The sequence below is a fragment of the Delphinus delphis genome, chromosome 8 (genome assembly GCF_949987515.2).
Source record: "Delphinus delphis chromosome 8, mDelDel1.2, whole genome shotgun sequence".
In the NCBI taxonomy this organism is placed as follows: Eukaryota; Metazoa; Chordata; class Mammalia; order Artiodactyla; family Delphinidae; genus Delphinus; species Delphinus delphis.
The window spans coordinates 101,439,960-101,452,458 of NC_082690.1; the positions used below are offsets into that span (position 1 = coordinate 101,439,960).

General features: G+C 49.8%; 4 protein-coding genes and 1 non-coding gene across 5 annotated transcripts; 3 read left to right on the forward strand and 2 right to left on the reverse strand.

The window, feature by feature from the left end:
* Positions 1 to 1,638: 1,638 nt before the first annotated feature.
* On the reverse strand, positions 1,639 to 5,027 carry C8H11orf98 (chromosome 8 C11orf98 homolog). The gene is made up of 4 exons (XM_060019051.1): positions 4,949 to 5,027; positions 4,672 to 4,796; positions 2,849 to 2,946; positions 1,639 to 2,764 (listed from the first exon to the last, which is right to left on the reverse strand). The coding sequence occupies exons 1-4, from the start codon at positions 4,985 to 4,987 to the stop codon at positions 2,655 to 2,657; spliced, it is 372 nt and encodes a 123-aa protein (XP_059875034.1). The 5' UTR covers positions 4,988 to 5,027; the 3' UTR covers positions 1,639 to 2,654.
* Positions 5,028 to 5,142: 115 nt separating this feature from the next.
* On the forward strand, positions 5,143 to 6,604 carry CSKMT (citrate synthase lysine methyltransferase). The gene is made up of 4 exons (XM_060019049.1): positions 5,143 to 5,157; positions 5,449 to 5,536; positions 5,640 to 5,773; positions 5,937 to 6,604. The coding sequence occupies exons 3-4, from the start codon at positions 5,707 to 5,709 to the stop codon at positions 6,590 to 6,592; spliced, it is 723 nt and encodes a 240-aa protein (XP_059875032.1). The 5' UTR covers positions 5,143 to 5,157; positions 5,449 to 5,536; positions 5,640 to 5,706; the 3' UTR covers positions 6,593 to 6,604.
* On the forward strand, positions 5,223 to 5,371 carry LOC132430361 (small nucleolar RNA SNORA57). The gene has a single exon (XR_009520456.1). It is a non-coding gene; the product is annotated as a small nucleolar RNA SNORA57 (small nucleolar RNA).
* Positions 6,605 to 6,937: 333 nt separating the features above from the next.
* LBHD1 (LBH domain containing 1) lies at positions 6,938 to 9,819 on the reverse strand. Its single transcript, XM_060019718.2, is given in 3 exon segments — positions 6,938 to 7,335; positions 8,396 to 8,595; positions 8,597 to 9,819. Coding segments are annotated over 3 exon segments (789 nt in total). The 5' UTR covers positions 8,788 to 9,819.
* Positions 9,820 to 9,824: 5 nt separating this feature from the next.
* Positions 9,825 to 11,540, forward strand: UQCC3 (ubiquinol-cytochrome c reductase complex assembly factor 3). The gene is made up of 2 exons (XM_060019050.1): positions 9,825 to 10,067; positions 10,158 to 11,540. The coding sequence occupies exons 1-2, from the start codon at positions 9,840 to 9,842 to the stop codon at positions 10,305 to 10,307; spliced, it is 378 nt and encodes a 125-aa protein (XP_059875033.1). The 5' UTR covers positions 9,825 to 9,839; the 3' UTR covers positions 10,308 to 11,540.
* The last annotated feature ends 959 nt before the right edge of the window (positions 11,541 to 12,499 follow it).

Below are 12,499 nucleotides of genomic sequence, written 5' to 3' on the forward strand. Positions count from 1 at the left end.
TATTTCTTTCTCTCTCTCTTTTTTTTTTCTTTTTCTTTATTTGGCCATGCCATGCAGTATGCAGGATCTTAGTTCTCCGACCAGGGATCAAACCCATGCCCCCGCAGTGGAAGCATGGAGTCCTAACCACTGGACTGCCAGGAAATTCCCACTTCAGATTATTTGTGTAAAGAATTTAGCACAATACCAGGTACAGAAACTCTTCTTTGAACACAGCAAGCTCCTTTCTGCCTTAGGCACAGGGGGTAGAACAAAATTATGAAAGGAGATGAGAATCCCAAGATGTTGAAATTCCTTCTCCCTGCAGCTTCTCCCCTCCTCTCCTTACCGCCTCTGAATATATTTCAGTTTCACACAAGTACTTTTTCCTTTCTGTGTTCAAAACTGGACATAATACTGTCTCCATAGAAAAATAGCTGATACCAAGTTTTAGCCCAGGGGAAGTAGCAGGTGAGCCTGGAACATTGTGCCAGACAGCAAGGGATTGCTCAGATACTGGTGGTGCTGTGTCAAAAGGACACAGGACCAGAACTTTCTTGGTGGTCCAGTGGTTAAGACTGTGCCTCCATTGCAGGGGGCACAGGTTCAATCCGTGGTTGGGGAACCAAGATGCTATATCCTGTGTGCCCCCCCGGAACCCCCCCTCAAAAAAAAGACACGGGCTTTGGCTGGCCAGTTTGGTATGATTTGGAGCATGAAAAAGTGATAGTAACAGATGTTTAACAACCAAAATGAGATTTTAAAAAGGAAGTAGGGGTTTCCTTTACAGAATATGTAAAATGAGTAACATGGATGAATGAATGATACAATTAGAAAAATCACCATTTTGCAGCACTAACTAATTCAGGTATGGATCATCATGGATGCTAAAACCATTGTTGAGAGGTCATTGGGGAACAGGGTATTCATACAATCTCAAAGTATCACTCCATAGATTGCTTATTAATTACAAAGGGAAAGAATACCTTAACCGTGGAGAAATCTGACAGACACCCACTTAACACTAGGAATCACCGATAATGAGACAAACTAATATTATATGTGTGGACGAAAAATTCGCCTGCCTGGTGTATCAGAAAACAAACAATGTTGCGGCCATCAAGCAATCAGCCACTATGACCGTCTCCGACGGTCTCCAAACAGGCTGCCCTCCATCAAACCATCAACCACTGCAGCCATCCCCAGCGGTGATTCAGGAGGAGATTCAGGAGGAAAAAGAACAGGATACTGGCCATAGGTAGTTAAGGAGCATATCAAAGAGCTGAGACTCTTGCATCTTCCCATACATAGAAAAGCACTAAATTAATTAACTTGAGAAGTCTGATTTTCTTTAATTAACAATAATCTTTGATGTCCCAACTACCTGGTTTTTGTTGCAAAAACACCTCTATATCCTGGCTCCTCCCTTACCTCAGAGCTATCTGACAGGCTGTCTTCCAGGTTTAAGTTTTCAGCAAGTCTGCTGAATCAAACATAATTCTCAACCTTTAGGTTGTGTATTTTTTTTTTCAGTCAACACTTACTTCCTGATGAAATGCAATGGGAAGTACACAATATCCCCTATGTAGAATTTTTCCCAGAAATGCTTAACCTACATCTATTGATGAGGAAACATATGGAAACACTCAGACAAACCCAGGCTGTGAGATATTCTTTAATTAATTAATTTAGGCTAGACTCTTCGAAGACACCAAGTCACCTAAGACAAGGTAGGGGTACTGTTCTGGATTGAAGGAGACTAAAGGGACATGACAATTAAATGCTATGCGTGATCCTTAACGGTGTCTGGATTGAGGAAACAGTAAACAGCTATAAATCCAAGCAGAGTGCATATTTAAGGGCTCAGTGTGCTAATTTCTTAACTTTACCGAAGGTTTGAAAATGTTCAAAATATAAACTTGAGGAGGGCGGAGCACAACACTGTACCCAAACCCTCCCTCTTCCAGGAAGCCTGCACTGATTAACAGAGCAAGGAGAGAATATGCTTTTCCCCAGTTGACCACATCTCTGCACACATAGCTTCTCACTTTAATTAACCACCCCAGCCCTGGCTTCCAACAAACAGAATTTCTGAACGTTAAAAGGGAAAAATAACGTTCACTTTATAAAAATATAATCCAGCAAAGGAAGCAGAGATAACCACGGTCACTTGTCCACCCTGGTCACACAGAGGAGGTGGTAGGGCCAGTATCAAGACCATTACCTCCTCTGCTATCTCTACGGAACACCTTATTTTTGTCAGAAATGGAAAGATGGAGTGTCACTCATCGGGGAGACAGGGCCATCATGGAGGGTAGCTTCTTGTTGCCTTTGGTCAAGTAAGAGCTGTGGGTCCTGTTTCCTAATTGTCTTGTTTCCACACTCACAGCCCCTTTTCATGGCCTATCCCCATTCCTACATTTAATCACACACATCTCAGTGAGAATGCTAGGGCTTTTTTACAAACGGAGTTGACTGCTTAGGACCCCCTCTCCAATCTTTCTTTTCTACCCTCTACCTCTCAATACATCCCTCCAGGGCAGGTCACTAGGCCATTAGGGAAGAGGAATCTGGGGACAGTGAAAAGGAGCAACGCTTTCTCCAAAGTCCTCTGAAATAACCATCGAGTCCTCCTGGCTCCAGCTGAGAATCTTCTGGTGGAAGGGGTGTGACATTTAGCTCTTATCTTCAAGGTCCTCCATGTCTACATCCTGGGGGACTTTTGTCTTCTTTTTTGATTTGGGCTGTGGTTCACTAGTCTTGGCTGACTTGAGGGGGGCTTCCACTGAGCAAAGGGAAAGAGGAAGCATTAAAGAACCCAAATGAACCCAGCTGGCCCCTCACCCCAGCTTCTGTGCCCTCGCCTCACCTTCCATGGCTGCTTTCTCTTTCTGGGCAAGCCGGATCTGCTGGAGGAGTTTTCTGCGCTTCTTCCCAGACAGAGTAATGTTGGCACGTGCACTGGACCTGAAGGATTGGTAAGAGCAAAAATATCCAGGTTAACCTGAACCAATACAGACCACACAGTGGTCCTGGTTACTGAAAAGGTCTTTGGATCCAAGTCAAAGAACTGTTACTTTACCTAAAACTAGTCTTAACAGATACATAAAGTAACATTAATTGCTAAAATTTAGTACATAATAGAAACGTTTCCTCCTCTTATTTTATAAATATATATAAATATATAAATACATATATATATATATATATATATATATATGTATATACTTTTTTTTTTTTTCTGGCCATTCAACATGCAGGATCTTAGTTCCCTTGACCAGGGATCGAACCCATGCCCCCTGTATTGGAAGCGCAATTGGTCTTAACCACTGGACCGCCAGGGAAGTCCCTTATTCTTGATACTTTTAACAGCAGATGTGGTGGGTGGGGGAGGTTTCCCACATCAAGTAATTCTCCAAATTCTCAATGGACATTGACTAGGTGTCCTACAAATTTAACTCCATTTGGACACTATCTACCAGGACACAGCAACAGATACCAAAGGTTAAGTTTTCCCCCACTTTAAATGCCAATCACATATCCAGGTTGTTACCTGTACTTCTGATTGACCAGTCATAAATTGGGGTTCTCATGATCCCCTTCTCAGACTCGATAATTTGCTAGAACAGCTCACAGAACTCAGGGCAACATGTATTTGCATTTACTGATTTATTATAAAACGATACAACTCAGGAACAGTCAGATGGAAGAGAAGCATAGGGTAAGGTATGGAAGGGGCCAGAGGTTCCATGCTCTCTCCAGGTGAGCCAGCCTCCCAGTAACTCCACCAGTTGACCAATCAGGAGCTGGTTCAAGAGGTTGTGTAGAGCTTAATCTACAGCACCCACCCACCCCCTTCCCACAGGCAGTGAGAGGGAATTAAATTTCCAATCCTCTAATCACTTCATCTTTCTGATGACCAGCCCCACGCTAAGTCACCATTTGCATAAATTTAGGTGTGCTCAAAAGGGGATCCTTATGAACAAAAAGTCACTCTTATCACTCAGGAAATTTAGCTCTGCCAGAAAGCAGAGACAAGGACCAAATATATTTATTATGCCGCTTTATAAACTAAATATTTATAATAAACAAGTCAGTGAAAGAATGGGGTGGGAACTCTGCCCCAAGACTCAGATTATATGCAAAATCTCACATGTGCCCTTGTGAAAATTCATCGAATGATTCGCCGCACACTTTTGTGTGTGCTTTTAAATGTACTTATAAAAAAATCTGTGTGGGGCTTCCCTGGTGGCGCAGTGGTTGAGAGTCCGCCTGCCGATGCAGGGGACACGGGTTCGTGCCCCGGTCCGGGAAGATCCCACATGCTGCGGAGCGGCTGGGCGTCCGGAGCCTGTACTCCGCAACGGGAGAGGCCACAACGGTGAGAGGCCCGCGTACCGCAAAATAAATAAATAAATAAATAAATAAATAATCTGTGCGAGTGAATAATGTTACTTGGGGAGGTGGGGGAGTCCACAGCTCTCCTTAGATTCTCATCAGAGTCCAAGAACCAAAGAAAGGCTGTGAGCTACAGGTACAGTGAGAGACTAGCAGAGTTTAGGCACAAACGTTCCTTGCATAAACGTGAGTACACAAGGAAAGCAAAAAGGTGTTAGCTGCTCCGGAGCTCGACAAGGAGGAGGGAAGGAGGCATGGTGGGGAGGACCAAAAGGGAGAGGGTCTGGCACTCACGCCCGCTTCTTGAGGTGGTGCCTCGTGATCAGCCCTTCGTCTATCACAGCCCCGACCACCTGGTGCTTCAGTCGCCGCTCCCGGTTCAACACCCGCCGTCGCTTGAACAGCTTCTTCTTCAGCTCCTAAGGGGGAGGAAGATGCTTAATCAGATGGGTGCCGTGCACCGCGACCCGGGACCCCGCACCCGGCGACACTGGCCCATCGAGTCCAACTCGGGCGAGGGTAAAGGGCTCCAGGACGCTTGGGAAACAGGGTCGGGCTCCCACACAGTCACCGTTCGCGGCCGGTTGATCTTCCCCCCCGGAGCACCCATTGCTGCGTTGCGAAACCAGCTCAGGGACCAGCGTTTCAGCTCTGCGCAGGGTCCGTGTGCGCCCCACCCCTCAGTCCTCCGCTAGCCAATCGCAGCTGGGAGGGGGCGGGTCCTGGAGCTATATAAAGGAGCCCGGTCGGGGTCTTGGCCTTTCCGAGGACAGCGACTGAGTGAGTGTCGGTTTTAGTGTTTTCACCGGCTGGCCGTGCGGGGTTTCTGGGTGGGGCCTGTTGACCCTCCTTTTCTTGGCGGGGACCGGGCGTGCGGTCCCGGTCCGCGTAATGTACGGAGGTAGAGGGAAAGGGCTCCGGCCCCCTCGGCGTCATGTCTTCGGTACCGGCGGCTTCCATTCCGCGGGTTCTATCCTCAAGCGCCGGGACACAGGGCTCCAAGGAGCAGGGCAGAACCGAGGTTCAGCAGACTCCTCCCCGGGGTGCTCACACCTTCTCCTTTGATTTCAGGTCTGTGGAGCCGCCCCAGGAGCCGGAGCTGTCGCATCCCCTCCTCTTCCACTTCCCGTTGCAAACAATAAAAGCCGTTCGTACCGTAGTAAGTTTGTGTCCGCGTTCCTTTTCTCCGAGGCTGCAGAGTTAGGGAGGCTGTACGCGTGATTCCTCACAGCGTATTTTGCAAATCTTCCCTTGGACCTCAGGCCCCTGCCGGAGTACGGGCGACATTTTCGCAGAAGTTTCTCCGGCCGACCTTGCCGTCACCTCCGGATGGCAGCCCTGCGCCGAACCCTCCACCTGGCGAGCCTGGCGGCGGCGGCCCGTCGCGCCGTGGCGGGTAGGGAAGGTGGACAGAGGGAGGGCAAGTTGGGTTCTTTGTTACACAGGAGTCTAGTCCCTGAAATTGTGCCGCTTAAAGCCCCAGGCCACATTGGTGTGGGTTTTGTCGCGTTTTGCTAGAACTGGGCGCTGGGTGACGCAAGTCCTCCGCTCGTCCACAGGCTCCCTGGCTGGTAGCTGCCTGGCGGACCGCCGCCTCTGGGATAAGCTCCCCGCCCAGCCCCGTCAGGGCAGCGCGGGCACCTTCGACTGGTTCTTTGGATACGAGGAAGCCCAGGGGCTCCTACTGCCGCTGCTGCAGGAGGCACCAGCTGCCTGTCCACCGCGGGTGTTGGACGTGGGCTGTGGCACCTCCAGCTTGTGCACGGGCCTCTACACCAAATGCCCGCACCCAGTGGGCGTGCTGGGGGTGGACTCCTCTCCTGTGGCTGTGGCCCACATGAACAGCCTCCTGGAAGGTGGCCAAGGCCAAACACCCCTGTGCCCGGGGCACCCTGCCTCACGCCTCCACTTCATGCAAGCTAATGCCCTCAACCTGCAGCCAGTGGCTTCCTCAGGCTCTTTCCATCTAGTGCTAGACAAGGGTACCTGGGATGCTCTTGCCCAGGCTGGTCTGCCTGGGGCTTACCAGCTGCTGTCAGAGTGCCTGAGGGTCCTAAGCCCTGGGGGGACCCTGATTCAGTTCTCAGATGAGGACCCTGATGTGCGGCTGCCCTGCCTGGAGCAAGGGTCCCAAGGCTGCACTGTGTCTGTGCAGGAGCTGGGCCCTTTCGGGGGCATCACCTACTTTGCTTACTTGGTTCAAGGCTCCAATTAAAGACTTTTAAAACCTGACCCTAGTGTTTCTGTTGGGTGAGGAGTTGGAGAAAGCTTTTGTCTTGGCAAGATGACCGGAAAATGAGGATTTGGATCCGGGCTTTCGTATTTATTAGCTGTGTGCACACAGTATTGAATATTTCTGTGCCCCAGTTTACTCATCTGCAAGGTTGGAATAATACCTGGAGTTATGTGGATTCCATACAACAACAGGTGAAACACTTAGCAGTGCCAGGCACAAGATGAGTGCTGAATAAAGAAGGTACAAGTGGGTCACTCCCCAGCCCAGTTAACCGAGCTCCTAAAAGCACAGATAGGAATTCTTTTTTTTTTTTTTTTTTTTTTTTCAGATAGGAATTCTTAATCCAGATTCCTTGGATATGACGTGTGTGTGACCCAGGGGCCTAACCTGTAAGCCTTCACTTTTCTCAGCTTGTAGAAGGGGAAAATTGTGAAAGGATAGGTAGAAGGGCTTCATAAACCTAGGTAAAATGTTTGAGGGAGAGTGATACTTACCCTCAAAGCTCCTGGGAGGCAGGAAATGGGAATATTCCACAAAGCAGCTTCTGCACACATGGGAACCTGATGCCGAGTCCCAGAGAGGACAGGGATTGGGGGCTTCCTGACAATCTGTCTCCTCTGGAATCCAGTAGGCATCTTGATCTACCTGTTCCTGCCCCCAGCTGAGTTCTGGGTTAAAGGTTCTTAAGGGAGATTTGGGGTCCAGTGAGCTCCAAGTCCAGCCTGGGGGGTGGGAGGGAGGGAGTTAGAGCCCATTAACAGTGAAAAATATACCTGATATATGACTGGATTTTTTTTTAGGATAAAACAAATGCATGTAATTTTTGCGTATAAAAATAATACAGCAATTATAATGAAGAGCCTAACTTAACAGCTTCAGTTTCCTCATGAGGGAGAAAGTATCCTTCCTCACTGGGTCCTGAAAAATATATGTAAAAGTGTTCAGCACAGTGCCTGGCATATAGTAAAAGTAGCTTCTGCAACAGTATATAGACATGAAGAAAAATCTGGAGGAGAAGGCATCCAAAATGTTAATCTCTGGGTAGTCGGATTTGGGGTGATTTTATTCTTTCCCCCATGACAAAAATATCTTAAAGTATTAAAAATACATATTAAAAGGTGTCACCTATCTGACATCACAACTGCCTTTTAAAGTTCATCAACTGGGCTTCCCTAGTAGTGCAGTGGTTGAGAGTCCGCCTGCTGATGCAGGGGACGGGGGTTCGTGCCCCGGTCCGGGAAGATCCCACATGCCGCGGAGCGGCTGGGCCCGTGAGCCGTGGCCGCTGAGCCTGCGCGTCCGGAACCTGTGCTCCGCGGCGGGAGAGGCCACAACAGTGAGAGGCCCGCGTACCGCAAAAAAAAAAAAAAAAAAAACAAAACAAAAAAAAAAAGTTCATCAACTTTGCCAACCACCTTGACTTTTTTTTTTTTTTTTGTGGTACGCGAGCCTCTCACTGTTGTGGCCTCTCCCGTTGCGGAGCACAGGCTCCGGACACGCAGGCTCAGAGGCCATGGCTCACGGGCCCAGCTGCTCTGCGGCATGTGGGATCTTCCCGGCCCGGGGCACGAACCTGTGTCCCCTGCATAGGCAGGCGGACCCTCAACCACGGCACCACCAGGGAAGCCCCACCTTGACTTTTATCTCCCACCTCTACATTTTTCTTCACTGTGTTTACTGAGCACCTACTGTGTGCTGCTTAATGCAAGAGACACAACTAAGTTGTCCTGCTTAGACCATCCCATTCACAACAGCCTCATTTGAACCAGCCACCTCCCTCACCTGGTTCTTCACTTTGGTCCTGGAAGACCTCAACCTCCTCTTCCTCATCATCAGTGAGCAGCTGCAGCTCCTTGTGTGGCCACCGGAGCTCCCCACTCTCTTCACTCCCTTCAGCCTCAGCGGCTTCCACCACGATGGAGGGGAGGCGGGTCTTTTGACAGACAACCTGGATGGGCACAGCAGGGGGCTTGGGCCAAATTAGAATGAGCCAACAGCAAGACACAAGGTGGGGAAGTACTAACCTGAACATCCTGGTGACCTTCAACCTGGCCAATTTCTCCTCTGTCGTCCCAGAGAGGGTTGGTGAGTCTAGGACTTTCCGGTTGCTGGGAGGAGCCTGGGCTATCTCTAGGCCAAGGCCCATCCTCGCTGCTCCCTGGCACAAGGGCCATGGGTGCTGATTCTTGGAGTGCAGGGTGGTTGAACTCAGTAGAGTATCCCTGCCCAGAGCACCCCACAGACTGTTCCTCTAATCTGCTTTGGCGCCTGGCCCCTTAATCACTTCTGAGGAGAAGAGGCTGACATGCAAGGAGATTATGGGCCTTTCAGGGGAGGGGACAATCCCAAGAGGTGGGATAGGAGCTTTATTTCTACTCACTCCCTGGTGACACTGGGAAAGGCGTTAGTAGGAGTTAACGAGGGCATCTGGATTAAAGCCCTGTGAGTGAAGAGCTTTGATAACAAACTTGGAATTTTCTGGTTCTTACTGGGTCTCCCTCATTGACATGTTTCTTTGTATCTTATTTAATGAATATTTTTATGGTGTATGCTATTTGCCAGGAACTGTTTTAAATGCTTTTCATATAAACTTATTTAATTATCCTAAAACTATGAGATAAATACTGTTATTAGCCTCATTTTCCGATGCAGAAACCGAGAAACAAAGAACTTAAACGATTCGCCCGGGGTCACACAACTAAGAGGTGTTTTCTTCTCCAAACTAGAATTCGGTATGTTACACAAAATCCATGGTTTGGAAAAAAAAAAAAAGGTTATATACCGTGAAGAGAAAGGTAACGTTTACTTTCAACAAGTAAAATAAAAAGAAAACATAAATATACCCTTCCCCCCACCCGGTACACTTGGCTTTGAGTTTTTATTCAGGAGTTGAAGGGATTGAAGGCAGTCAATAGATTGATGTTTATAAGTATCTGAATGTCCTTATGTACTGTATTGGAAAAGCACAGAGCACAGCCTTGACCCTCTATTGATCAGGACATTCCGGAGCTGGGCAATTGTAAAACTCACAGCAACAGTGAAGACACTTACACTCCCCTTAGCAGTCCTCCTCGGGATTTCATGACAAGGGGCCCCACGCTCGGCTCTGGGTGCCAACACCTCTTGACGTGGTCAACCTCCTCAGCTAAACCTAGTCTTAACACCCAGGCGCTCTAGCTTCGAAACGTTTCTCTGGCCGGGCCCTCTCTAGCCCGGCCCCGTCTCTATGGTTTCCTGTGTGAGGCGTTCTAGCCTGCGCAGATTGAGACGTCGCGGCGGCCTTGCTAGGCTACTGGAGGCTCCGGAGTGCGTCTCGCTGGTCGCGCGGTCGGCCATGGAGACCCTGCGCAAAGCGTTGATCGTGGGCGCAGTGCTGGGCGTGGGGGCTGGCGTGGGCACCGCGCTCTTTGTCCTCGTGACCCCGGGAGAGCAGCAGAAGCAGGCGATGCTAAAGGTGTGAGCAGCTGGGAGGCCGAGATGGGGCGAGCGGGCGGAGAACCGCAGGCTGGTAGCCCGGACTACGAACCTCCCTTTCTGCCCGCAGGAGATGCCGGAGCAGGACCCGCAGCGCAGGGACGAGGTGGCCGGGACCAAAGAGCTACTTCTGGCCACTCTGCAGGAGGCCGTGGCCACGCAAGAGAACGTCGCCTGGAGAAAGAACTGGATGAGTGGCGGCGGCGGGAAGTCAGCCTGAGGCCAGACCTGCCCCCGTGCGCGCCGGGACCTCCGCTGCAGCGCAGGAGCCCGAGCCGGCCTTACTCCTCTGTGGGCCGGCGGGGAGTCCAGACACGCGCAGACCTCTTCGGGACCTGGGAAGCTGCCGCCGGGTGAGCACGTTCCCCCCCAAACCCTGCACTGACTGTGTTTTAACGTCCACGGCTTGGGCCAGGGCATCGGATGTGGCTAACTGAAGGAACCAATAAATCATGTTCCTCCATCCAGAGAGTGAGCACTGCGGTTGGACGCCCATAAAAGCCTAGAGTGTTATGGGGGTCAGTGCTGCGGGCGAACTTGAGTGCAGCTCCCGCCTGCCCCGCCCTTCATGTGACGCTGAAGCCCTATAGGCAGAGCGACCACGTTTTCAAAACACACGTCAGGTCACGTGGTTTGCGTGAGTGTACTTTCAGGGATAACCAAGTGATGTTCTTGAAATCGTTATCCTGGAAACTCTTGTGCAGTAAATACGCAGAGAGGACACTCTGGGTGCCTGTCCTTCGAATGAGGTTGGAGAGGGGCTTCTAGCAATTAACATGTGCCATAATGCCTTCTGTGACCTTAATTCGTGGTAGGAGCGGTAAAAGGGGTGTGCTTTGAGTCAGATCTTGTTTCAACTCCTCCATGTTTTTAATCTCTGAGCCTTAGTCCTGTTCCATAAAAGGTGATAATGGGCACTTTCCTGGTGGTCCAGTGGCTAAGACTCTGTGCTCCCAATGCAGGGGGCCCTGGTTCGATCCCTGGTCAGGGAACTAGATCCCAGGTACTGCAACAAGAGTTTGCATGCCGCAACTAAGAGATCCCACATGTTGCAACGAAGATCCAGAGTGCTGCAACTAAGACCTGGTGCAGATAAATACATAAATAAATAAATGGTGACAATTATCTTGAGAGTTGTAAAAAGGTGAACTTAGGAATGTAAAGTGCAGTGCCAGGCACAGGGCAGCCTCTCACTAAATGCACTGGGGTTTTCCTCCCACAAGGTGTTCACTGCAGTGGCTTTCAATTTCTGAATCCGTCACAGGATCCATTGGCGATGCCACTGATGGGATGAGATAAAGCTATCAGTGGGGTGGCCGCCCTACAGCGAAGTCAACCATTTCACTCCCCTTTTGTCTATTTTATGTCCCGTGGTTCCAAACAAGATTGCAGTTGATGGGGGATGGGGGGGCTGCTTGTATTAAATAAAGCCGGAACACACTAAATAAAGCTTGGTAACACTGAGGTGTAAACCCAGATATGAGCATTGGTGCAGTTTTCAGCTACTAGATGGTGAAGTCGTAAGCTGAGCACATTTGTCATGTGCGACCTTCACAGTTTACTTGTGGCCTCTTTCCTAGTCGGGGTATGAGAGGAGGGAGGTCAGCAGCTGTCTGAGGGAGCACGAGGATGAGGTGAGCAGCAGCAGCGCAAGGGGAGCTCGGCAGTTCAGAGCCTGAGCCCTAGAGTCACGCTCCCCAGAGATGTGTCCAGGTTCTGCTACTTGCTAGCTCTGTCAGTTTGGACAAGTCATGTGCTTTGGCGTCCCAATCTCTAAAATGGGATCATTGTACCTACAGCTAGATAATACTGCCTTCATATCTCAGTTAATACATACAAAGCACTTAAAACCGCGTGGTATATATTAAGTACTCATGCTTTTTAGTGCAGAAGAGATGCAGTTGTGAAGGTCACACTATGGCTCCTCTCACTGTGAATGGCCACTTTTTTTTTTTTTTCTTCGGTACGCGGGCCTCTCACTGTTGTGGCCTCTCCCGTTGCGGAGCACAGGCTCCGGACGCGCAGGCTCAGCGGCCATGGCTCACGGGCCCAGCCGCTCCGCGGCATGTGGGATCTTCCCGGACCGGGCCACGAACCCGTGTCCCCTGCATCGGCAGGCGGACTCTCAACCACTGCGCCACCAGGGAAGCCCGAATGGCCACATTTTAAAAACTACCCTTCTAGTAGCTAATACTTAATTGGGGACTTACCAGGTGCCAGGCACGGTGCCAAAGCACCTTACGTCAGCATTACGTAAGCCCCCACAACCCCAATTAACAGGCACTATTATCCCTGTTTACTAAAGAAGAAACTAGGCTTAATTAAAGAAGTCAAGGCACATAGCTACTAAGGATTTCAGGCTTAGGTACTGCCTTACCCATAGGAGCAAAAGATGCTATCCAACGTACACCC